The 27,644-nt window shown below is 37.6% G+C and overlaps 1 protein-coding gene across 4 annotated transcripts in view; it reads right to left on the bottom strand.

Moving 5' to 3' along the window:
• The window catches only part of Simc1 (SUMO interacting motifs containing 1), a 96,506-nt gene that overhangs the window by 18,830 nt on the left and 50,032 nt on the right, over window positions 1-27,644 (bottom strand). For 3 of the 4 annotated variants that reach the window (XR_003583553.3, XM_027941010.2, XM_027941009.2), the window contains exons 2-5: window positions 14,351-15,739; window positions 10,069-10,301; window positions 9,066-9,135; window positions 3,519-3,673 (exon numbers count right to left, since the gene is read on the bottom strand). Coding sequence is in view for 3 of the 4 variants with exons in the window: in XM_027941010.2 (XP_027796811.2) it covers window positions 3,519-3,673; window positions 9,066-9,135; window positions 10,069-10,301; window positions 14,351-15,739 (1,847 nt within the window). In the remaining variant the exon portion in view is untranslated. The remainder of the gene's footprint in view (window positions 1-3,518; window positions 3,674-9,065; window positions 9,136-10,068; window positions 10,302-14,350; window positions 15,740-27,644) is intronic. The other variant, XM_027941011.2, reaches the window with a different exon arrangement.

Genomic DNA, 27,644 nt, shown 5'->3' with positions numbered 1-27,644 from the left:
ATTCATAAGGAAGAGGAAAGGACACAACAACAGTAAAATTTTGGAAGGTGGAAGGATATTCACTACTATGTAATATTATAAAGTTGTCAAAGTGAATAAGCTACATTGACAAAGTAATATGGACAAATCTTAGAATTATAAAATATTAAGTGAAAAATAAGAGTCCAAATAGTTTAAATATAGAATGCTACCCTTTATTGTTATTTATTTTATTTATTTTTTGGTACTGGGGATTGAACCCAGGGGTGCTCTACTGAACTGCAACCCCAACCCTTTTTATTTTTTGGGATAGGGTCTCACTAAGTTGTTTAGAGCCTCACTAAATTGACCATGCTGGCCTCAAACTTGAGATCCTCTGTCTGCCTCAGCCTCCCAAGTTGCTGGGATTACAGGTACATGCCATAGCACTAGCATGAAACCTTTTAATATAAAGCTAAAGGAAGCCAAAATAAAAATATATACTTTGAAGAACACATGTATATGCTATAAAGTTACACAGTAGGAAAAAAATGAGAACATTCATAGTGGACATGAAGGATGATCACTCAGGTGCAGGGAGATGTAAAGATGGGGATTGGATGTATGTATATATAGGGAATTGTCAAGATCCTCATCTTTGATTTGGGGGGATAGGTTAAGACATGCTGACTATAAAATTAAAGGTAACTAGATAACTAAAAACAAATAAGGCAAGTGTGTCATGTTTTAAGGATAATGATTAATCCAAATATATGAATTTGGCAAAGGAATAAATTTTATTTTTTTTAATTGACTTAGAACACAAAGCTGAATCCTAAGCTAGCAGTAGAAAAGAGCAATCCTATATATGCTGCCTCCCTGCCAAAAAAAAAAAAAAAGAAAGGAAAACAAAGAAAAAACATTCCAATAAGCTTTGCAAATGATAGTAGTAGGTTTCTCTGAAAGAGAAAGGTGAAAGGGAAGTATGTTAAAATAAGTAGAAGGGCTTAAATTTGCTTAAGAAATTTTTATACTCCTATATCTTCTTCACCAACCCTGTAGACTACGGGTTCCCTTTGTGGAGAGGTCAAACAGAATCTCTGATAGGGGATACCAGAGGCAATGTGGACACAAAGGTATCAAAACAAACAGGGGCACTAAAATGAACACAGGAACACTGAATGCAGAGACCCTTGTCATCATCTCACACCTGTCTTCAAAACCCTGGAATCCTGTTCTTTGACTTGAAGGAACTGGAAATCTCTGGAAAACTCGACTAGCTCAGGTAGAAAGACCTGAAAATGCTGATGTGTTGATATGGGAGACTGTCTTAAAAAATGGGAAACCAGTTCCACCTACTGGGAAGTGCAGAGATGGCAAGTACTTCGTGTCCTCAGAATTTCCATCATTTTTTTAATCTCTCACCTTTAAACAGGGATAAATTACTAAGGCTTATCAGATGTCTAGAAAACTTCTAATACAAGAGACATTTACTAATTAGCTATTAAAAAAAGTGACTTGGTAGAAAGTGGTATATTCAGAGAAAAAACTAAACCAAAAATCTATGACCAGTACTGAAGATATGAAATGGTATGGGTCCAAGAAAGAACAAGAATAGAATACTATTTGTTGATTTTAATAAGAAACATGTTAAGAAAAAATAAAAGAGTTCTTGAAAATTGTAAATAGCTATGTGTGGTGGTGTATGCCTATAATCCCAGCAATTAAGGAGGCAGAGGTAGGAGGATCACAAGTTTGAGGCTGGCCTGAAAACTTAGCAAGACTCTGTCTCAAAATGAAAAATGAAAAAGGGTAGGAATATGGTTCCATGGTAAAGTGGCCCTTAGTTCAATACCCAGTAGCACAAAAAAAAAAAAAAAGAAAAAGAAAAAGAAAGAAAATTAGAAACGTGAAAATAAAAATGGGAAATCCATTTTCTAGAAACGAAAAATTACATTTCCAGACTGAAATGGCCCACTGAATATCAAATACAATGGATGAATATAGATATCCAAGAGCGCTCTACAACTTCCAGAGGAAAAAACAATGACACACATGAAGAATCACTAATCAAAATAGCTCATGACTTCTTAACAGCAATTTTGGAAGCAAGAGGACATAGTTATTTCTAACTAGATATTTAAATTCAGCCTAGTTATCAATCAGTGTGTGAAAAAATGTTTTAGATAAAACTTTACTTCCCATACAATTTTCTTTGGAAGCTCTAGACTGATTCATCAAATGAAGGGAGTTAGCTGGAGGTGTTGACACATGCCTGTAATTGCATCGACTTTGGAGGTTGAGGCCGGAGGACTATTTGAGCCCAGAAGTTTGAGGCCAGCCTGGGTGACAGTGAGAACCTATCCTAAACAAACATACAAAATAAACAAGCAAATCTAACAAGGGAGTAAACCAAGAAAGAAAAAGACACAGGGCAAACAAAGATCCAAGATTGAAAAGAGTAAAAGGAATACTCAAGTTTATGATCAATACTGGCAAAGAGGACAACCAATACAGATTGAAGAGGTCAAAATGTTTCAACTCAGATCTTCACAAAGAAGAAGCTGATGACCCGGCATAATAGTGCCTACTTGGTAATCTCAGGAGGCTGAGGCAGGAGGACTCCAAGTTTGAGGACAACCTGGACAATTTAGTGAGACCTTGTCTAAAAAACAAAACAAAACAAAACACCAAACCAAACCAAAAACCAAAAACAACAACAACCCCCAGAAACCCAGGGATGTAGCTCAGTGGTAAAGATCTTCTGGGTTTAATCTCCAGTATGGGAGACTTCCAATATGAATCTTAAAGGGACTGAGACCTAGTTGGCAAAGAATTTGAGGTTGACTTCTCATATGCACAAAGATTAAGTTCTAGCCTAAGATCCCCAACCTAGAAATAAATTTTTTTCTCTTTAATATTAACATACAGTAGTTTCATATTCTGCAGCTTTCAGAAGCTCTACAAAAGAAAAAAAAAAAAAGACTCCACATGCTGTAATCCCAGTGACTTGGGAGGCTAAGGCAGGAGGACTGCAAGTTTGAGGCCAGCCTGGACAACCCAGTAAGACCCTGTTTCAAAATAAAAAATTAAAACGTGCTGGGAATGTAGTTCCGTAGTAGAGCATCCTCGGGTTCAATCCCGAAAACACATACACACTTGCTTCCTATTGAACTGAAAACACACACACACACGCTTCCTATTGAACTTGTTGTCAGCCAAATGACCTACTGTCATATTACTTTTCTAAAACTAGTTAGTGACAAATGAGATTAATACTGAATTCACTGAAGGATGGAAATAAAAATCAAAAACATGAAGGTTCCCCCCCTGGATCTCACAAGGTGTTTGAACCATACTAAAATAATTAGACCAATAGAAGTCTGATAGTCTTAAGAGTCATGGCACTTGCCACATTATTGGTGCAGGGAGGGTTTATCTATATAATAATGATCCCTGTTAGGGTATCTAGTGACCATAAAATCTCACCCAACAGATACTGTGCTACCCACCTATAGCCCCTTACATATTGTCTTCCCATGGCTATGGTGGCTGATTACCTGACATTGTGGGGCTGCTTGTCACAGGACAGCACAGTGTTTGCAATAGATTGCTGCAGGTGCTGCCGCTGTCTCCTCAGGATCTGCTGAAAGTCATCTTCTAGGGTCTGTACTACATAACGCAGGAAAAGGACTCGCCCAGGCAGAGTTTGACCCTGTGGGACAAGGAATGAGAAGTCAGTCTTTTTTTTCAGTTTCTTGGATGGCAGTAAGATGTCATACCCACTAAGCCTAAGAAAAGGTCATGAGTTAACAAGTTTGTACCTAAAAGAAAGGTTTCTTGGCCAGGTGCAGTGGTGCCCACCTGTAATCCCAGAAGCTTAGGAGGTTAAGGCAGGAGGATTGAGAGTTCAAAGCCAGGGCTGGGGATATAGCTCAGTTGGTGCTTCCCATGTGTGCATGAGGCCCTGGGTTCAATTCCCAGCACACACACAAAAAAAAAGAGTTCAAAGCCAGTCTCAGCAACTTATTAAGACTCTGTCTCTAAATTAAAAAAAAAAAAAAAATGGGTTGGGGAGGCAGCTCAGTGGTTATGTGTCCCTGGGTTCAGTCCTGGTGCCAAAAAAAAAGAAAAAAAAAAAGGAAAAAAATAGGACAGCTGCTAAAAGAATCATACTCTGTAAGGTCTTAGAAACCATTTTATTTTGTTTTAGGGATTAAAAATGATTTATCTGTTCAAAGGATCTAGACACCTATGGATAATTTCCTAATGTCTAAGTTGCAACTGGAGGTCTAGAGTTGTCAGAATTGTAGATGTTTTGATTTTTAAGACTGCCATGAGAAGTCAAGTCTCTCTCTTACTCACTGGACTTTATCAGCCCAAGGATAAATTAAAAACTGGCTTGCAGATCACAGGAGAGAAACTGGTTTTTTAATAACTGCTGAGCTGCTAGATCAAACAACCATGATGTCCACCCTACTACTGAACTTGCAGTACCATGAGCTGATGCATACTCTTATTGTTTAAGCAAGTCCCAACTGTCACAGAGAATCCTGTCATAGGTAAAATGATCCTAACTGACACAGGCAAAGAACACGGGCTTTGGTGGCACAGAGACCTTATGTTTTGTTGCTGTTATTTGCTTTAAAGGTAGCTTCATCCCTGATTTAACTTACCTGTTTGGAGTCTGAGTGTCTTTGTGATTTGTTGGGTATAATTCTAACTTACCAAAGACAGTGTTGATACCTGACACATAGCAAGCAGGCATGTACAATTTGTTGGCTTCCATTTACTGGGAGACAAGTGTTAGGAGCTCAGGAGCTCAAAAGGCACCAAATGTTTCTGGGATATGTGAGAACTTTCAAATTTCAGGGTGTATTCCCTTCCACAGTATGGTTCAGTTATCAGAAACCAGAACGACAATACTAAGTATATATCAGTATATATTTTTAAAAAAAGTATATTATTACTTTTGAGGAGGAAGTGATGATATCGTTGCCTTCCAAATGTGTATATTTTTCTCTGATCCTTAATAACTGATGCAAAAAAAATTGTCTTAAAAACCCACGTATTTAGATTGGGTGCAATGTATACCTATAATCTCAGCTATTCTGGAGGCTAAGAGGAAGGGGGAGGGCAAGTTCAAAGCTAGCCCAGGTTTAACTTAGTGAGACCCTATCTCAAAAACAAAACTGATGTAGTTTCATGGTAGAACACACCTGGGTTCAATTACCAGCACCAAACACACACAAAAAACCAAGTACTTGTGTTAAATCTGCAATAAAAGAAAGTCTTGTATTGATAATACTCTCTGAAAGTCACCCTATATATTTCTGAAGAAATAGGCTTTTGCTATTTCTTAACATTAAACATGATCTACTGAATTATACTATGCTACATAAAGTCTGACTCACTCATGCAAAACTTCCACCTCTTATCTTCCAGAAATAACTATTCTTCATCATATCTAGGCATTATTTCCTGATTCTCCACTTTGGAAGATAAGGACAATCTGCAGAGATCATGTCCCTTTCATCTCCCAATCTTTGTCCTCTGCACTTTTCACTTTATATAATAAAGGCTAATAAAAATCTCTCCTATGCTTTGTATCTAAATTGATTTTCAATGTTATAATTAGAGTTTACAGTGTCAGAACTATGTTAAAATTAATTACTATACTGGAAATCCATATACTATACTAAAAAAAAAAAATCACGTTTTTTTTTAAAGAACATTTCAACCCCAAGAAGATCCCTTGTGAATGAATGAATTAATTAATGCAGCTAATTCCCATTCCTCTCTAGATTTGCCTTTTCTAGACATTTCATATATACAGAATCACACAATATATGATTTTTTTTTGGTGTGGTTTCTTTTATTTAGCTTAATGTTTTCTGAGGTTCACCCATAATTTATCTATATTATTAATTCCTTTTTATTGCCAAATAGTATTTCACTGTATGTATACAGTGCATCTTGTTTACCTATTCACAAGTAGGTAGACATTTTTTGGCTATTATAAGTAATCTTTCTATGAATATTCACATGTAAGTTGTCTCTTGACATTTCCAAATTTTTTAGGTCTGTATCTAGAAGCTGAATATATAGACTGCATGATAAATTTATGTTTAACTTTTTAAAGAAACTGCCAAACTGTTTTCCAAAGTGGTTGTACCATTTACATTTTGCATCAGCAATGGATGAGATTTACTAGTCTCCATATTTTTTGCTAATGTTTGCTATTGTTTTCTCATATTTTTAAAAGTGTGGTAAATACACATATTAAATTTCTATCAGCCATTTTAAATGCACATAGTATTAAGTATATTCATAAGTTGTGCAAAAGATCTCTAGAAGTTTTCATCTTGCAACACTGAAACTCTACATTCATTAAACAACAACTTCCTGTTTCTTACTCTCCACAGTCCCTGGTAACTATCATTCTATTTTCTGTTTCATTGAATTTTTGATACCCCATTTAAGTGGAATCACATAGTATTTGTCCTTTAGTGACTGGTATATTTTACTTAGCATAGTGTCCTAAAGTTTCATCCCTGCTTTAGAATGTGACAAGATTTCCTTCCTTTTTAAGACAGAATTAACATTCCATTGGATGATTAAACCACATTTTGTTTATAGACTCACCCGTTGATAGATCCTGGGGTTGTTTCTTCTTGGTTATTGTAAATTATGCTGCTTCTGCACACGGGTTATACTTATTTCTTTGAGAACTTGCTTTCAATTTGTTTTCATATATAACTTAAATTGGGATTGCTGGATCACATGGTAATTCTATTAATTTTTTGAGGAGGTTTTCCATAGCAATTGTACCATTTCACAATTCCTTCAAGAGTGCACAGAGATTCCAATTTCTCCATTATCCTTAACAACACTTATTTTCCTCTTTAAAAATTTTAGAGTAGCCAATCTAATAAGTGGTATTTTCCTATTTCTTCATGATGTGGTCTTCTTAATGTGTTTATGTCCATTTGTTCTAAATTATCAAAATTTATCCATTTCTTCTAAGTTATCAAATTTGCTGGCACACAGTGGTTGGTTTGTAGTAATCTCTCATGATCTTTTGTGTTTCTATGGTGTCAGCTGTAATGTGTCCCTTTTCATCTCTGATTTTATGTCTTCTTTCTTTTTCTTAGTCTACCTAAGGGTTTGTCTATTTTGTTCATCTTTTTGGAGAACCAGCTCTTCCTGTGACCTTTTGTTGAAATTTAGGCATCTGAAATAATAACTACCTTTTCCAGTCTAGTTTAGATTGAGTTTCTGTAGAAGACGACTTTCACCAATCAGCCTGGCTCGACGAAGTACTGGATCTCACATCTTTTTTTATGATGTCTTTGCTTTGGGATTATGCATATACTGATCTTTTAATTTCTCAAGTGGCTTGCCCCTTGTTTCTTTCAGGAGCTTGTAATTTCCTGCATCCCTTGGAATCTGCCTGTGAAACCGTAGACTCTGCAGTTCTAATATATTTCAGTGCTTGCCTCTATTTTCAGCAGCTTCCAAGCTATGCTACTGTTCATATCAGTGCTGAGTCTGGCAAGACGGAAATCAGTCCCTTGGGCAGTCCCCAACAAACTAGCATAACGGATGCATAGTACACTCTTTCATTTATGTCCCAAGAGAGAGGCCATGGGAGACTTCTTTCTGGTTGTGGCTTGCTGTGCTGGGTAGGGGACAGGGCATGGACATGCAAAGTACCACAGACTTTCCTACCTCTTTTGATGGAATATCTTCTTGGTTTTACTTTAGTTTGGGCCCTGCAGGTATTCTGGCCTTTAGAGTTCTCACATAGGTCTTCTGGTCCATATATTGTTAACTCAGTGTCTCCACTGAAGAACAAGGACCTGGAGCTTCTTAACTTAAGCCATTTTACTGATGTCTCAGACCATTCTTATTTAAAGCCCTCTCTCTGTCACTTCACTCTAACCTGGAGTAACTGCTGCCTTGGTCTGCTATTCACTGCTAATTTGGGGACTTCTCTTCAATACACTTTTGGATTCAATCTACTATTCTTTGGACTCCATGTCTCCCTCTTTTTTGGGTACTCCCTCATTTCTTGGATGCACACCCATAGGTGGCCTCTTAAGAAATAGAGTTTTTATTTAATTCAAAGTTGAAAATCATTTGTTTTATCTAATTGCTTTAGGGCAAGCAGACAAAGCTCTAGCAGCTAATTTTGGGACCCCCTAAAAGTCAGAATGTGGAACACCTTTTTTCAGCTTACCAATTAGAAGTCTTTGTTTATTGCAGATGGCTCATTACTTTCAGATAAGGAATTTTCTGACTTTTTACCTGAAAGATAGATAACCTGGCTATTGAACTTTCTCTGCTAAACAATGGGGAGGTTGACTGCTCCCTCTAAAGATTTTCAACAGATACACATTTACAACCCATATCTGACTCATATCTTTTGCTATATATATTGTGTTTCTGAATCTAATAAAACTTCTCTGGTGCTTAAAAGAGAAGATTTCTTCCCTATGTGGCTACTGTCTCTCCTGCATGTATTTCTAGCTTTCTCTACCCAGCTGGCTTTCTTTGTCCAGCTTCATTAGTTACCACTCCGATATTTTCTTTAGATCTTCCAAATTTTTATTCACATATGTTGTTCTCCCATGTATAACAATGGATTTATAACTTTCTACATTTATTTGTTAGCATTTAAAAATTTTTTCTAAATGTACATGGACACAGTATTTATTTATTTATATGTGGTGTTGGAGGATCGAACCCAGTGCCTCACATGTGCGAGGCAAGGGTTCTACCTCTGAGCTACAGCCCCAACACCTATTTATTAACAGTTTGTTTGTTTGTTTTTGAGATGGTGTCTTACTATGTTGCCCTAAAACCTGTGGGCTTGAGTGAGGCTCACACCTTAGGCTCTTAAGTAGCCAGAACTATAGGCATGTGCTTCCGTGCCAGCATACTTAATAATATTTTAAATGGGATCTCAAAAAGGAGAGTGAATCTATTCATATTTGAATTGGAAAACAGCACCCATTTTAGTTGTAATTGTTTGGCAGGGGTAGAACTTTCTTTGTAGTAAAAACTTCCTCTGAAAAGATGCACCTTCATAATTATTATGTTACCTCTTCTTCCATGACATATGTGAGCAGTTTCCAGTCCCACTCCACTGTCTTAGCATTGGCTGGATGCAGCCTGAAAGTCAAATGACATCAATTAGAATTATGGAGAATATATAAGAAGAAGAAATAGGCTCTGAAGAGGACAGAAGAAAAAGCCTCCTCATCCTCAGTGGTCAGGTCTACCCTCTGGTACATCACTATGTCAGTCTGAATGTAGTAGAACTTCATTGGTTTTTGGTAACCATTATCCATCACTTTTGGGAATTGTATCTTAAGGAAACCAACTCTTTACACTCTTAGCTAATTAGCTTTACCTACCAGGACCCCAGGATAAAACATGTTAGTTTTGAGTGAATCATGATATTCTACCCCTTAGTTCACAGTGATTTGTTTAAATATGAGTTCATGTTTCATATTAGGCCAATTAAATCCTACAAAACTCAATTTCAGAATTCTCATGTGACTATCAGGTAAGTGGACTCTCCTACTGTGAGTTCCTGAGGTTGATGACTAACATGTGGAACCTGAAAATAAAAGCAGAACTGAAAAACAGACTGTGGTAACCATTTCTTAACACAGAATAAACTCACATCTTATTCCGTTTCTAGTACATAAATCATTAAATTCTCTTATAGCAGCTGTTAAAGCCACTTTTGATTGGTTTTCCTGTGACTTGCAATTAAAATAACACTAATATATTAAGAAACCTTCTAGCTGGGCATGTACCTCACACATCCCAGTAATGAAGAAGGCTGAGGTAGGAGGATCACAAGTTTGAGGACAGTTTTGGCAACTTAGTGAGACTGTCTCAAAACAAAATAAAAAGGGCTGGGGATATAGTTCAGTGGTGGAGTGCCCCTAGGTTCCAGTCCCCCTCCTCCTCCCACCACTCAAAAAAGCAAAAGAAACTGAAACCCTCCCTAATAGTTAGCTGAATAAAGTTAAGGCAACAGAAAGCTGTGCTGGGTCCAAATTCCCCCAAACAGTCAACTGTTATGGTTCATACTGTTGAATTTTCATGAGAAGCATGTAGGCCTCCTTGAGGACATCCACAGTCTCAGAGCCACTGAGCAGGATTTTCTGGATAATATGAGCCACAATATCTCCAGGTGGGTAATGCTGGGGTGATACGAAGTCCATCAAAAACTGCACAGTCCCCAGGGGGAAGTTTTCTTCAATGGTGTTTGTTACCATTCTTAGTCTTCGAGGAGGGATGGGTTCTAACTTTTGACCCTTGCTCTGTTGAGATAAAAAGAAAGAAATTAGGATAGGTTTCTACAGTACATAAAAACAAGAGATTCTGGAACTGGTTGAAGAGAAAGTTTCCCATGTATTTGAAATATTTCATAATTTCAAAAGAAAAAAAAAGACATTATCTAAAAAACTCTTGGGCTGGGGTTATGGCTCAGTGGTAGAGTACTTGCCTAGCATGTATGAGGCACTGGGTTTAATTCTCAGTACCACATACAAACAAATAAAATAAAGGTCCATCAACAACTAATAATAATAAAAAAAAGATAGTTGAAAAAAAAAACTCTTAATGACCTTGGGGAAAAGCTTATATAAAATTAAAAGGAATTATAAATGCTATATACAGCATGACTTAATTTATATTAAAATATAGCATAGAAAGAAAATACAAGAGTCAAGAACTAGCCTGAGTTAATTTTGGGTTAAGGGTGACAAGAGATTTAGGGCAACTGTAATGCTATATCAGATAGTGAAATAGATACGGAAGAGAATTTAAATATATTTTGTTGTTAGGAGAAAAATTTCATGTTTTGAGACAATGGTAAATATTGATGCTTTGTCCCCCTAAAACATGTATGTAGATTGGGAGAGAATATGTGAAAAGTGTGTGTGTGTGTGTGTGTTTTATTAGCTGGGTGGTAGAGTTAGGGTGGTTTTTTTCCTCTAGAATCTATTCTGTATTTTTCAATTTTTCCATAGTAGGCACTTATTAGTTTTATAATTAGAAGGAAAAAAATTAAAAGTTGACTTAATATGAGAATAATAACATTAATAAAACTTTTTGAACATATAAATTATCCTTAGTTCTTTCAACAACCCTAAGAAATATGTACTATTATTGATCCTATTTAAATAACAAAGAAAAGAAACATAGTTAGAGGGCAAATATTTATTATGCAACAAATGGCAGAAGCTAGTTTCAAACATAGTGGCATAACCCCAAAGCCACTGTCTTAACCCTTGCATTCTATAAGCAACAACAACAATAAAAGTAAATAAATATATGCTAAAACCCCAATTATTAAAAAAATAAAAAATGGTTATGTATGAAAAGACAACTGGGAAGGAAATATACCAAATTATTCAAAATAATAACTGCTGATAGCATGAGTAATTATTATTATTTTTAAATTTTTAGTTGAGTTGGACACAATACCTTTATTTTATTTATTTATTTTTATGTGGTGCTGAGGATCAAACCCAGGGCCTCACCCATGATAGGCAAATGCTCTACTGCTGAGCCACAACCCCAGCCCCAAGTAATTTTTAAATATTTTATAAAAAGCATTTAAAAAATTTATTTATTTATTTATTTAGAAAACAGGGATTGAATCCAGGGGCACTTAACCACTGAGCCACAAACCTAATCATTTTTCTTTAAATTTATTTTTTAGTTTTAGGTGGATACACAATATCTTTATTTTCTTTTATGTGATGCTGATGATCACACCCAGTGCCTCACTCATGCCAGGTGAGCGCGCTACCTACCACTTGAGCCACATCCCGAGCCCCTCAATCTTTTTTTTTTAATACTTTTTTTTTTTTTTAGTTGTTGATGGACTTTTATTTAATTTTTATGTGGTTCTGAGAATTGAACCCCGTGCCTCACACATCCTAGGCAAGTGCTCTACCACTGAGCTACAACCCCAGTCCCAGCCCCAGCCATTTTTATTTTTTATTTTGAGGCAGGGTTTTGCTAAATTGCTGAGGTTGCCTTTGAACTTGCAAGCTGCCTGCCTCAGCCTCCCGAGTTGCTGGGATTACAGGCATGTGACACTGTGCCTGACAACAAGCATTATTTTTAAAATCAGAAAATAAGAATTTTAAAATGGCTAACCAACAAAAATCTGACAGTATAGGCTAATACAATAAAACAGTAAAGGCTGGAATTGCCTCTCCAGAAAATCAGGACAAGAGAAGACCAGTTGACTTTCCTGATGTCTCAAATCACCCTGCAGGTTCCCTCTGAGCTCTGATGAGAGACCATTAATGTATAAGGCATGCAATAAAAATTGGAAAAAAAGAAGAGAAAAATAAAAATCTTATTTTGATGACTGATTTTACATGGGATACACTTTCTAATCTTGAATCTGTATCAGGTTTTTGTTTTTTGCTAAAATTAGGGACATCTACAAACAAATGTTTACATGTTGTTTTGATGTCTACAAATTATTTCTTTCCTTTTTTTTAAAGTATTTTTTTTTAGTTGTAGATGAACACAATACCTTTATTGATTTATTTATGTGGTGATGAGGATTGAGCCCAGTGCCTCGCACATGCTAGGTGAGAGCTCTACCACTGAGCCACAACCCCAGCCCTCAAATTATTTCTTAAAGGAAATAATTTGTTGTTTTTGGGGTGGTGATGCTGGGAATTGAACCCAGAGCCTCATGCACACTAACTAGGCCATATTCTATACTGAGTTATATCCCTAGCTCTGAAAAAAGTATTTGTAGGGCACTACCATAAGCTCTGAAAGGTAGCTATGTGTTGTATGTGTTTACTTTTAAGACAAACAACTTTATGATACAGTTCTTATTTTAGAGTTAAACAAAAAGAGACTCGGAGGAATCAAGGGAAATGGCTAACAGGTGGCAGAGGTAGGGAATAAAGAAGTTCTGGAAGGAAAGCTCCCCAGTGAAGAAATATTTACTGAAAGCACCAAAGAAATTAAAGGAGAGAGAGAAAAGATTTATAGATATGTTCCAGATGGCTGAGATTCCTGAAGAAGGTAAGAAAATAAGGATGAAGGAGAAAAATCTACTTCATCTAGTTGAATTGCCAACTCATAATCTGAACTATGTGAACACAAAAGAGGAATAGCTTCTATATCGGTGCAGCAACTCAGAGCACCACAACCTTGACTATGGAAACTTACAAACTCTCAAGTCACCCAAAGGTGCTCTTATTTTTTTCCTTCTTCAGTACTGGTGATTAAACCCAGGAGAACTCTACCACTGAGCTATATTCTCAGCCATATTTATTTATTTACTGGCACTGGGGACTGAACCCAGGGGCTACATTCCCAGCCCTTTTTATTTTTTAAAATTTGAGATGGGGTCTTGCTAAGTTGCTTAGTGCTTTGCTGAGATTATAGGTAAGTGCCACCATGCCTGGCTACATTTTATTTTGAGACAGGGTCTTGTTAAATTGGAGGGGCTGGCCTCAGACTTATGATCCTCCTGGCTTAACCTCCTGAGTAGCTGGGATTACAGACATGTGCCACTGTACCCAGCTCAAGGATGCTCTTGATAATGGACAGATATTTCACCAACCTGAAGCAAACTTGCAGGAGAAAAGAGAATGATCTAGTAGATAGTCATTCAGAAGGAGAAGACATAAATGTCAACTTCTGGCACCTGATAAGTTGATCACTCCTCCCTGAAGGAGAGTGTGCCTTTTCACTTTTTGAACTACTTCAAGCCAGTCTTCTTAATGTTGGGGATGGGAGTTGTGGAAAATAATTAAAAAAACCCAAGCTTTAAAGGCTTAATAATGTGGGACTTAGTCTCATTTTTCCCCCTTATATATCTAGCTTATTTCTCATATATTAATGAAGACCAATGAGAAGTAGCATTCCCACTAAAGTCTTAAAACTGAATTTCTACTCTCAAATTTGGAGTAATAATTTTGTAGGCATTAAAGTGATGAGAGAGTAATATTCTCTGTGATACAGAAGCTGTAATGAGAGTGTCAGGAAGACAGAGGTATAGGAATTGAAAATAAGAATTTGATGAAGCCCATGATGAATCAGACACTAACAAGCACCTTTCATTCAGTGACCCTCTGAGGTATGTTTTTACCTCCATTTTACAGATAGGAAGGCTATGATCAACAAAGGTAAAACAATTTGTACAGTGCTGGTTTTTAAGTGTAGGGCTGAAATTTGAACCCAGATCTGACTCTATACTGAATGTGAAAGATAAAAATTTCATTTATACTTCATCTGTCCTCTCATGCATGAATTCCAGTTATAGAAATTTTATCCAAGGCCTATAGAAAGGACACTCAATCCCGGAGAAGATGTGTTAGCTCACCTCTCGTGTGTCTTTATCAGGTATTAGTGTCTGGAAGAAGAGGTGATGTACTGGAGGTCGTAAGAAGTACTTCAGTCTGTGTAGGCAGGGTTTGTTGTATAGCCCACCTTGCAGTGTTCGTGCTTGTACCTGGGTAGACCCGGAGTTGGCAGGCTCTGACAGTGATATCTCTTTTCTGGCTGGTGTTTCCATGACAGAAAGCCAAGGAACTTTCTCTAACGAAGTTTCAGACTGTGGAGACTGTGGGCTGGGGGAGCAGCTTGGAGAGGATGGAGCTGAGATATCCATAGGAGCATCACAATTCTGTACATCATTCTGAGGAGAGTCAGGCCTGTCTTCTGGTAAATTAAGCAAGTCTCCTGGTGAGCATGGCATGTCACCAGGTGAGCGCAGCACATCTGGTAAGTGTGGTATATCTCCCAATGGTGGTATATCACCAATCACACCTCCTGGTGACTGTGACATTTTACCTGAAGACTGTGGTACATTTCCTAGTGACAATGGCATGTCTTGTGACTGTGGTACATCTCCTATTGACTGTGGCATGTCTTGCAGTGACTTTGGAATGCCTTGCAGGTGTGCCATGTCTTGTGGATAGAAGAGCTTTTGAGGTGGACCTGGTACATCTTGTAGTAGGCTCAGAGAGTCTTGAGGTGGGCTTGGTGGGTGTTGAGGATGCCAGGATGGCTCTTGAGGTCGGCTTGGCATACTCCACTGAGGGCATCGGACACCTTCAGGAGGGCATGGCACTTCTCGAGGTGGGTGAGGCAAAGTTTGAAGTTGACACTGCGTGGTCTGTGATGGGCATGACAAGGCTCGTGGTGGGCAGGAGGAGGCTCGTGGTGGACATGGTGAAGTTGGAAGTAGGCATGGCAAGGCTCGAGGTGGGCAAGGTACATCTTGCTGCAGGCATGGCAAGAGTGGCCTATGATTGCTGCTGCTACCATTATTGCTTGTTGGGGAGAAAGAGCTAACATCTGAGGACAGCTGTAGGCTTGCTAAGAAGCTGAGGTCACCTTTGAATGTGGTTGAGCTACAATTTGGCTCTGCTGGATAAACAGAGTCCTGATTGATGGATGTAGGGGGTTGAGGACCTTCAAATGTGGTTTCTTCCAACAGGTCCAAATCTACAGGAACACTGTTAATGATTCTCTGTGCTGTAGGCCGAGAGCTTCTGTCCACCCGGCTTTCTATCACCTCTTTGTTGGAGAGGCTGGCACCTGTCTGAAGACTGGCTGGCTCCTTTTGGGAGGCAGTGACAGGTTCTAAAGTCAAATCAAGAGTGGCAATAGGTCGATTTTCTTCCTCATTTCTTGTCAGGTCAATCACACAGAGTCCATTTCGATCCTTTGCCCTTGGTCTGGTTTCTCTAGTTAAGTCAATGAAATCCTGTTGAAGGATTGTGAGAAAAGAAGCATTAAAGAAGGGACTCTCACCTTTATCTCAGAAGACTTAAGTTTCAGCTCTTAAGGATGAATATTATTTTACCTTCTTGCTTCACTGATAATTCACACATCTTGTATAACATAAGCATTAGTTTATTTCCGCTGTTCAACATTTGCCAGTGTCAAAGTTGTCAATTTCTATACCTTCTTAAATTATTCAAATGCCAGATGTATATACCTGGGAGTGTCGTAGGAAAATTTTCTGGTCCAAGGAGGACAGGGAGGAGTAGGGGATATTCCAACCTTCACAAAATAGAAAGCAACCATTGTTTGGAAAAGTAAATACCTAGGACAACCTACAACAGAAGCCAAACAAGAAAGTAAGCTATTTTAAGAGGATCTATGTGTTGAGAATATATTAAGTGCTTTCACAAGACATATTACATTTTCACTATGACCCTATAAGGTAGGCAATATCATCTCCATTATACAGATATAACAACTAGAGGTTAGAAGAACTAGGCTATTTACCTAAGGATTATACAGTGAAGTGGCAGAGACAGACATTGAAATCCTGATCTCTTTTCCCTATTAGAGAGTCTAGAAATGTACACCTTTATTCAATAATTGACTTAAAAAGAGATTCAGAAAATAATACAATAAGGGTTTTAAAACCAATAATGTAAGTCTGGTCCTTTTTTAAAAAAAATATTTATTTTTTTAGTTGTAGTAAGACACAATACCTTTATTCCATTCACTTATTTTTATGTGTTGCTGAGGATCGAACCCAGGGCCCCTTGTGCATGCTAGGTGAGCGCTCTACCCCTGAGCCACAATCCCAGCCCTGAGTCTGGTCCTTAATTAGATTAATTAATGGATAATTATCTATCTCTGCTCCTATTCCCTAGCAAATTGATCAGCCAGTTCACAAAGCTTGATGATGCCAGCCAGATATACTTTAATTCACCTCTGTGCCAAAAGCCTGAAATGATATTGGTCTAGTTTCCAGATGTCTTCTCACCTGACTGAGGACCACTGCCATTAATACATTAGGGTCCTGGTGCTGGCATCATGTTGTTATGGTTTAGAAAGGAGAGGTTCCCAAAAAGATCCTGTGTTAATGCAGCAATATTCAGAGTAAAATTATCAGATTATGAAAGCTGTAACCAAATCAGTCTATCTACTTTGAATGGGCTGGCTTTAGTGTAATTGTAGGCAGATGGGGCGTGGCTAGAAAAGGTGAGTCCCTGGAGTGTGTGTGTGCTGGAAGGATTCATCTTCCCTGCAGTTCTTTCTTCATTCCTGACTTTTCTCTGCTTTCTTGAGGCTATGAGAGGAGAAGTTTCCCTCTGTCACACCCTTCCAAGGTGAGGTTCTATCTCACCTTGGGCCCAGAGCAACGGAGTTGGCTCTTTATGGACTGAGATCTCTAAAACCATGAGCCCCAAATAAACTTTTAAGTTGTTCTTGCCAGACATTTTGGTCAAAGCAATGAAAAGACTGACTAAAACACATGCCACTTCTAACTACTGTCAACAGCAACAAAACAGGTCCCAGGTTCTGGGTGGGTCAAGTGAGAAGTTGGCCTGTACCTCATCCTAGAGTAGGACTGCTTAGTTAAATCCAGTGCCTCATTCCTAGGCAGCAGCTATCCTGCGTCACTGCCTTTGAAGACTCTCACTGGCTATCTGAACTGAAATTAAATAGCTGAAAGGCCACTGAAGGTCTGAACTCTTATCCATAGCAAATGCTAAAATGCAGCATCACATGTGTCTCCCTGTTAAAGCCCATTGACAGATCCACTTGACCTACAGGAAAAAAGGTGAAAGACTTGTGAGGTTCATAAGGGCCTTCATAATAAGACCTAAACTTACCTCTAGCCTGTCTACTCTTTCTCATCATAGGATCAAATCACACAGAACTATTATAGATTTCCAAATGGGCAAGCTTTCTCAAGTATCTTAATCTTTATAATGTTTATTTATATCTTTCTTTTACCTGAAATGATAATTATCCCTTTGTTTGGAAGTTTCTTTTTTTTTTTTTTCAAGATTCAGCATAGATCTCTCTGTGTATGAAATCCTTCCAGATTACTTACATATCTATATATATCTATACCTATCTATCTATCTATATAAAATAGATAAATAAAGGGCCATCTACAACTAAAATTATTTATGTGTGGTGCTGAGAATTGAACCCAGTGCCTCACATATGCCAGGCAAGTGCTCTGCCACTGAGCCCCAGCCCCAGATTACTTCTTGACCCAGATTAATGCCTTCCTCTTTCATTTCCCCACTGCATCTATAAAAAAACTCTTAATTACCAAGAATTTAATGATATTGAAAATGGAAATGCATTTTTATTCCATTTTCCACTGTTTATTAAAAGTACAGGGAAATACTATTGATTTATGCATATTAACCCTGTATCCTATGATCCTGTTAAATTCATGTACAAGTTTGAGTAAACTTTTTGGGTGGATTCTATAGGGCTTTTTGTATAAACAATAAGATTATATGCAAATAAGTGTTACTTCTTCCTTTCCTATCTGTATGTGCTCTCTCCCCCTTTCCTTCTTGCAATGGCTAAGGCATTTGGTTTACATTGAAACAGAAGTATTAAGAGAGGGCACTTTTGCTTTGTTCTTGAACTTAGAAGAATTTCAGACTTTCATCATTAGGTATAATGTTAGCTGTGGGGTTTTCAGATGCTCTTCATCAGTTTGAGAAACTTCTAATTATCAAGTTTTAACTGGAGATGGCTATTATGTTTTGTCAAATGCTTTTTCTCATCATGATTTTTCATTTTGTTATCCAAATTATATTGATCTGTATCAAAAATTATATTAATTTTCTAATGTTCAATTAACCTTGGAATCCTGAGAAAACTCCCATGGTCATGATGTATTATTCCTTTTCCATGATTGGGATTTAATGTATCAATACTGTAAGAAGTTTTGAATGTTTATGGGCAATATTTGTAGTTTTCTATCCTTAAAATTTCTTTTCTTTTTTAAAAAAATATTTTTTAGTTGTAGTTGGACACAATACCCTTATTTTATTCATTTATTTTTATGTGGTGCTGAGGATTGAACCCAGGGTCTCGCATGTGCGAGGCGAGCGCTCTACTGCTGAGCCACAACCCCAGCCCCCTTATAATTTCTTTTTCTGGTTTTGGTATTGGAATAAAACTGGCCTCATAAAATGTCTTGAGAACTATTCCCACCACTTCTTTTAAGGCTGTTTAAGAATGGTACCATCTCTGTCTTCAATGTCTGATAGCATTCACCAGTGAAGCTATCAGTACCTGGATTTTGCTTTGTAGGGAGGTTATGAATTTAGGTTTCTTTAGTAGTCATAGGGCTAAAATTTTCTATTCCTCCTTAAATCTGTGACTTGTGTTTTACCAAGAATTTGTCAATTTCATTTAAATTGTCAAATTTATTGAAATAAAACTACAATTGTCCCTTATCATTTTAAAATTCTATATAAAGTATAGAATAAAAAACAATTCCTGGTTTTTATTCCCAATATTGGTAACCTGTATCTTCTATATTATTTGTCCCTGATTAGCATAGCTAGGAGTTTATTGGTTTTAATGATCTCTTCAAAGAACCAGATTTTTCATTTGTTTCTTATTTGCTATCTTTATTATTCCCTCCTTCTATTTACTTTGGACTTAATTTGCTCTTTTTTCTAGCTTCCTAATGTGGACACTTATAGCATGATTTTAAGCCATTTTCTTTTTCCAGCATTAGCATTTAAAAATTTCACTTTAAATACTGTTTATTCTTCATTACATAATTTTAAGTATAGTCATTTTATTATCAAAGTTACTTTCATTGTGATCAGAAAACATACTCTGTATGATTTTAATGTTGGTTGGTTGGTTGGTTTTGGTAGCAGGGACTGAACCCAAGGATACTTAACCACTGAGCCATACCCCCAGTCCTTTTTAATTTTTTTAAGACAGGGCCTCACCAAATTGCTTAGAGCCTTGCTAAATTACTGAGGCGGGCTTTGAGCTTGCAGTCTTCCTGTTTTGTAATCCCGGGCTGCTGGGATTATAAACGTGTACCACCATAGTGAGACTTCTCCATAACACATGGTCCCACCTTGGTTAATATTCTTTGTGTACTTGGGGAAAAAAGTGTATTCTATCCTTGTTGGTCTTACTTCCAAATACCAATTAATCTGAAAAACACTGTCAACTACCATGGTAGTTGACAGTGTTTTTCAGATCTTCAGCTTCTTTAATTTTGGGGAGATCCAGTTGTGCTATTTCCAACAATGATTGTGGCTTTATTTCCCCTTTTGGTTTTGTTTCATGTCATTACCCTAGGTACATATATGTCTTCACATATGGGGTGACACTTCATTGTGTACAACTAGAGAAGTAAAAAGTTGTACTCCATTTGTGTACAATGAATCAAAATGCATTCTACTGTTCTATATACCTAATTAGAATAAATAAATGTGAAAAAATTGTTCTTGGAATTATAGTTTATGTTTAGAAAAAATACTGAGTTCAGATAAAAAGACAAGAACCTTACAAAATGTTCCATTTACCCATGCCTCATCCTATATTTTTGTCGTACATGCTTTATATACTCTTATGTCTGTATTACATCCATATAAATTGTCAACTTCAATAAGTATTACTGCTGAGCATGGTGGTGAATGCCTGTAATCCCAGTGACCTGGAAGGCTGAGGCAGGAGGATATAAGGCCAGTACTCAATAACTTAGTGAGACACTCAGAAACTTTGTAAGAACTTGCCTCAAAAATAAAATAGAGCTGGGGATGTAGCTCAGTTGTAAAATGTCCCTGGGTTCATACTCAAAGTACCAAGAATAAATTTGGGGGCAGGTACTGAGGATTCAACTCAGGGGCATTTGGCCACTGAGCCACATCGTCCCAGCCCTATTTTGTATTTTATTTGAGACAGGGTCTCACTGAATTGGCTTAATGCCTCACTTTTTGCTGAGGTTGGCTTTGAACTCCTCCTGTCAGCCTCCCAAGCCTCTGGGATTACAGGTGTGCTCTACCATGCCTGGCTAAAAAAATTTTTAAAAATGTATATATAGTATATTTGTTTTCAAGCTACTTGTCTTTTAAAAGAAATTAAAAAATAACAAAAATTGTTATTATATATATATATATATAATTGCTGGTGCTACTCATTCCTTTGTGTAGATATAAATTTCCACTTGATATAATTTCCCTTCAGCTTAAGTTTCTTGTGGTGTAGTTCTACTATAAAAGTTCTCTCTGTATTTGAAAATGTCCTTATTTTGCTCTTATTTTTGAAGGATAATTTTGGCATACATACTTCTTAGCTGAAAGTTTCTTTCTTCCATCATTTGAAAAAAGTCAGTCTTTTGATCTCTACCGTTTCTGATGAGAAATCAGGTGTTAATTGCACTGTTGTTCCCTACATGTTGAATATCATTTTTCTCTGGACAGTCATAGAGCCATTTTGTTTGTGTTTATTTTGACTCTGTTGCACTTCTTAATTGGTAAGTTATTTTTTTCCCCATTGAATTTGAGAAAATTCCAGCCATTATTTCTTCATAAACTTTTCTGCTACCTACCCCACTCCCTCCCTCAAGGACTCCGATAACACATATTTTGGGCTGTTTCATATTTCCCCACATCTTTGAGGTTCTTTTCAATTGGATTCCATCCTTCCCTCTTCTTAAACTTGGGTGATTTCTATTGATTTACGATGAGGTTTCTGTTTCTTTTGCCAATCTGCTTTCTTTTCCAATGTATTGTTGAGCTTATTTAGTTTTTTAAAAACATTTCAGTTACTCTGATTTTCAACTCTTAAATTTCCTTTTTTTTTTTTGGCAGTATTGTGACTAAACCCAGGGCCTCAGGCATGCTAAGCTACATGCTGAGCTACACCCCGCCCCCCCCCCCCTTTTATTTTGAGGCAGGGTCTTGCTAAATTGCCCAGACTGGCCTCTAACTTGTGATTCTGTCTCAGCCTCCTGAGAAGCAGAGATTACAGCTGTGTGCCACCAGGACCAGCTTCAATTTCCAGTTTTTAGTTTCTATTTCTCATTGAGATTTCTATTCATTCACAGATTTAGTATTTTCTTTAACTCCTTGAACATATTTATAAAAATTGCTTTGAAGTTTTTGTTGAATACAATAGATAGGCTCACTCAGAAATAGATTTTATTGACTGCCTTCCCAACAGCCCCCAGAGAATGGCTCTCATTTCCATTTTGCATGCCTAGACATTGGGTTTGATTGTTTTCTTCTAAAAACTGTCATAGGTTGTTATGGTTTAGATATGTGGTATTCCCCAAAAGCTCATGTGCAAGGAGCTGGGGATGTGGCTCAAGCGGTAACGCGCTTGCCTGGCATGCGCGGGGTGCTGGGTTTGATCCTCAGCACCACATAAAAATAAAATAAAGATGTGTCCACTGAAAACTAAAAAATAAATATTAAAAAATTCTCTCTTTAAAAAAAAAGCTCATGTGCAAGACAATGCAATAATGTAAAATAATTAGGTTATGAGAGTTGTACACTAAACATTGGATTAACCCACTGATATGCATTAATTGGATAGTAACTGTAGGTAGGTAGGTAGGGTGTGGCTAGAGAAAGTAGGTCACTGGTGGCATGCCTTTGGGGTTTATATTTTATACCCAATGGAACAAATTTAATAGTATCTATTGATTCTTTCATCTCAATATCCTCTTATTGTCTCCCAACATTTACTTAAGCAACTTGCATTTCCATCACATATTACTCTAAGCTTTCACAGATAACAAATTATTTTTCATATTTTAATAGTTGGATTGCCAGATGGAGAAGACATACAGATAACAAAAGTTTCCTCAAAATCTGTCATCTGCATAGTGAAATGAAGCAGGTAGTCTACATACCTTGTCCTCCTAACCCTATTTTCAGACCTGGATACTTTATAACAACCATGTAAGGTAAATATTTACATTTTACAGTTAAAAAAAAAAAGAGTAAAGCTCATAAGGTCTTCTGAGGTTATGGATTTGTTTAAAGTCTCAGATTCAGCTATGTAAGTACACTACTGGTCTAAAGCTTATCTCCTGTTTACAGTGTAAACAAGGGGATTTGCTGCTTATCCCTATAATTTCAGCCTATATTTTTTAGTTAACAGAAGTCTCCAAGGAGAAGAATTAATTCTTGCCAGTCTAGCAAGTAGGAAAAATCAGTTTCATCTAGGATCCAGTCTTTTTAAAAAAATTGTTTAAGTGGTGACCCTTTCAAAGTTGGATGTTCTGTTGAAAACAGGAGTTCCTGATCCAGGCATCTTTAAAATATCTCAATATTAGTTGCTTACTTTTCCCACTAGGGCCTACTATAGTACCAGGATCAGACACAGGGCAAGGTGCTCAAGAAATATCAGCTGAGTTGAATGAAATAATTTTGAGGAGAAAGATGATCGTGTACACCTCACCATGGGTCTTCCATTCAACAAAACTGAGGTTAACAGATTAGATACTTCAGGCTTATTTATACCTATCTCTTCTTGTTTTCAGTAAGGAAAAAGGAATGGCTTTGGGTTTTGGTGAACTAGAATCAAGGACTAAATCAGGAATGACTCAGACCCCTTTCTCTGTTCCAAGACCCTCCCCACAACTAAATAACATTACATACCTTTTCTCTGGATGAAATTACCATGCAGTCTCTGCCCCTGTAGTTTGTTAGAACAATTAGGTAGGAGTGAGAGATAAGGAATGTTAAATTTAATCTGTAGGTTAAAGGAGCCCAGATGGGGTTTGAGAGCCATGAAGCTGATTATAACTAGTTGTTACCAGTCACATTATATCAATCTCCACTTACCTGATTTGTATGTCCTGTTTCTGTTATTATGGTTTCACCTATTCTGGACATTTATATCAATGGAATAATCAAATATGTGGCCTTGTGTCTTGGTTTGTTTTTGGGGTGGGGTGGTAGAGATTGAACCCAGGGGTGCTATACCACTGAGCTACATCCTCAGTCCTTTTAAAGACAAGGTCTTACCCAGGTCAGCCTTGAATTTGTGATCCTTCCCCCTCAACCTCTCCAGTAGTTGGGATTACAGGCATGTGCCAATGCAACCTGCTTGTATTTGGCTTCTTTAATTTACCATGTTTTAAGAGTTCTTCATGCATGTTGCAATATGTATCCGTATTGCATTCCTTTTCATTTTTTATTTATTTTTGGTAATGGGGATTAAACCCAAGGGGCACTTTTTCACTCAGCTACAGTTCTTTTTTTTGGACAGGGCCTTGCTTAATTGCTGGCCTTGAATTTGCAATCCTCCTTCCTCAGTCTCCTGAGTCACTGGGATTATAGGCATGCTCCACTGTACCTGGCAGCATTCCTTTGTTTGTTTTGTTTTGGGTACCAGGGATTGAACTCAGGGGCACTGGATCACTGAGCTACTGGACTACCGAGCCACATCCCCAGCCCCATTTTGTATTTTATTTAGAGATAGGGTCTTACTGAGTTGCTTAGTGCCATGCTTTTGCTGAGACTGGCTTTGAATTTGCCATACTCCTATCAGCCTCCCAAACCGCTGGGATTACAGGTGTGCACCACACGCCTGGCTCATCATTCCTTTTTATATGGAGTTACCATTATTCTGTATTCGTTCATCAGTTGACAGACATATGTTGGAAACATTTTCAATTGTTGACTATTATGAATAATTCTATGAACACTTGTGTACACATTTTTGTATGAACATGTTTTCAATTCTCTTGGGCATACGCCTAGGAAAGCAATTGCTGGGTCATATGGTAAGTTTAACTTCATAAGAAAATGCCAAATGTTTTTTTGAGTGGCTGTACTGTTTTACATTCCAACTGACAATGAGTGAATGATTCAGTGTTTCTGCTCCCTTGCCAGCATTTGGTGTTGCTACTAGTTGTTTTCTTATTAAGGTTAGGATTTTTTTAAAAAAGAAAATATTCTAGATACAAGTCATGACAGATATTTATTCACTAACCTTTTCTCCCATTTTGTAGAGTGTCTTTTCATTTTTTTAACAGTCTTCTGCAGAATAAAACTTTTATATTGATGAAGCCAAATTTATCATGTTTTTAGTGTTAAATCTAAGGCCTCTTTGCTTAACCTCAGGTATGAAGATTTTCACTTATGCTTTCTTCAATCTAACATTCTCCCAACTGAGCTATTTTGGTAGCCTTCACTTATGTTTTCTAAAAGCTTTATAGTTTTATATTTTACATTTAGATCTGTGACCCATTTTGAATTAATATTGACCTAAGGTGTGGCATTTAGTCAGGATGGTTTTTTCACCCCTTTTAATGTCCAATTATTCCAACCTCATTTGTTGAAAGTACTCTCTTCTCCACCAAATTGCTTTTGTGCCTTAAAAAAAAAATCAGTTCATATATCTACTTGGGTAGGCCTATTTCAAGATGTATTTTATTCCTCTGATTTATGTATCAATTCCTCCATCAATACCACACTGTCAACTGACATCAATACTATTTGATTCCTCTAACTATATTTTTTCTTCATTTTGGCTAATCTGGTTCCTTTGCCTTTACACCTCAATTTAGAAACAAATTATCTTATTTATTTTTCTTAATTTATTTATTTTTATGTGGTGCCAAGGATTGAACCCAGTGCCTCACATGTGCTAGGCAAATGTTCTACCACTGAGCCACAATCCCAGCTCAGATTACCTTAATTATAATTCTTTGAGATTTTGATAAAAAAATAAGTTAAATCTTATGTTAGTTTGAGGAGAAGGTGACAACATTGGCATGCTGTCTCCCAATCCACGAATACAGTACGTCTCCATTATAGATGTTATGTTTCTTTCAGAAACATTATGTAGTTTTCACCTGCTGATCCTATACATATTTTGTTAGAATTACATCGGGGTATTTTATTTGGGGACATGTAATTATAAATAGTATCGTGTTTTAAATTTAAGCTTCCAGTTGTTTATTGCTATCATATAGAAATGATGAATTTGTGTTGACTTTTATCCAGTGACATTAGAAACCTGGTTCTAGGACAGCCCCTGCCTCCTTTTAAATTTTTCATGTAGACAATCATGTCATCCAGAAATAGGGCCAGTTTTATTTCTTCCTTTCCAAAGTGTATGCCTTTTATTTGTTTTTTATTTTTTCTTATTGCAACAGCTGAGACTTCTAGTACTATTTATTTCTTTTTTTCAGTACCCTTTAAATAGGAATAGTTAGAGCAGATATCATTGCCCTGCTTCAGGTTTTAGAAGAAAACTCAGCTTTCTTTCCTTCCTTCACCAGCAAGTATGATATTAGCTCGTTTTTTGTGTGTGGGTGTGGGTGTGTGTGCGCGCGCACGTGCACATGCATGTGTGTATGTGGGTGGGTGTTTATCAGGTTGGGGAAATTCCTTTCTACTCCTAGTGTGTTGGGTGAATTCTGTCAAATTTTGACATCAGTTGACTACATTATGTGACCTTTTTTCCCTGCAATGGTTAATATGCAGGTTACATTAACTGATTTTCAAATATTGAACCAGATTGAAATTCCTGGAATAAATCCCTCTTGATCGTGGGATTTTTATATATTGTGAGTTTACTTTACTAGTATTTTTCTAAGCATTTTTATGTCAATGTCATAAGGGATATCGTTGTATAGTTGATTTTTTTAAACAATTTGCCTGGTTTTGGTATCAGTGTATTTCTTGCCTCATAAAGTGAGGCAGGAAATGTCTGCTTTTCTTCAATTTTCTGGAAGATGTTATGTAGAATTTTTATTTTGTCCCCTTTAATTGGTATTTTGCTTATGAAACATTTGGGCCAGGGGACTTCTTTCTAGGAGGCTCTAAATCATTAGTTGTGATTCCTATAAAGGTTACAGAATTATTTAATCTTGGGTGTGATGTGGGAGACCAACCTTGCACGTGCCTGAGTCATACTCCGAGGCTGTACCCTCTGAACCTGGCTGCAGCCAAATAAAACTGTTTCCTGCTATCTGCGGTGCCTTGCCTCGTTTGTCCCTACAACATTTTTGGCGACTCAGATGGGACAGAGGAGGTAAGAAAGGCTATTCTGCCTCTCTTGTCTCTGGGGACCAGCTTCCCTGGGGTGATAGGGGACTGCGATCCCTTTGGAGCGAACAGGCCACTCTTGGCCTGAAGGAGGATCGATTCACCCAGCGCCCTGGGGCTCACCCTGGAGCACAACAAAACCCAGAGGCAGCAGGAACCAGAATTAGGGTTTTGGAGCACCGCCCATCTGAACAGGTAGGATCTGGGTCCATTTGGTTTTGTAGCCCACCTGACTTCCCCTTCGAGGCCTAAGCAGGTGGAAGAGAGGATTGATCACCCTCTGTTGGGTCCTGAGTACCCTCCAAAGTGGTTGGAGCTGAAACGGACCGGGGAGTCGCCCGAGTAGTCTCTGTTCGGGGTCAGCGAGCAGAGGTGAAACCGTGACTCCCTTTTCTGTTTGGTTTGAAATTGTTGGAATTTGGGCGGAATAGAAATTCTGTCCTGGCCGCCATGTCTGTGTGAAAGTATGTGAATGAGACGGACAAAGGGAAGGGTTCCGACCCAACCCGAGGGCTGAAGCGAGTACAGAGTCCTGATCCGCGGTTCTGTGGCACCTCATACAGTCTATGGCGGAATTTCACCAACCAACGTCTAGGTGAAAGGTCCAGGTCGGGGGTTGATACCGACCCAAAAGGCTAAGAGGGCCCCCTAAGTCCCCGCGAGGGGAATGGCCGGAGATGGACTAAGTGAGTCTTGTCCTAAATGCGTTTTGTTCTAAGTGTGCGACACCGATGCAGGGTGGAACATGGGAAGCACACTAAGGAAACTGAGCCTTCTGACATGTGTGTTAGAAACCTTTAGGAAGGTTTTCCTGGTAATGTGGGGTGAAACTCACTCCACAAAGGTTGTATA

Source organism: Marmota flaviventris, chromosome 5 (genome assembly GCF_047511675.1).
Source record: "Marmota flaviventris isolate mMarFla1 chromosome 5, mMarFla1.hap1, whole genome shotgun sequence".
Taxonomy (NCBI): Eukaryota; Metazoa; Chordata; class Mammalia; order Rodentia; family Sciuridae; genus Marmota; species Marmota flaviventris.
This window is presented reverse-complemented; position numbering and strand designations above follow the sequence as displayed.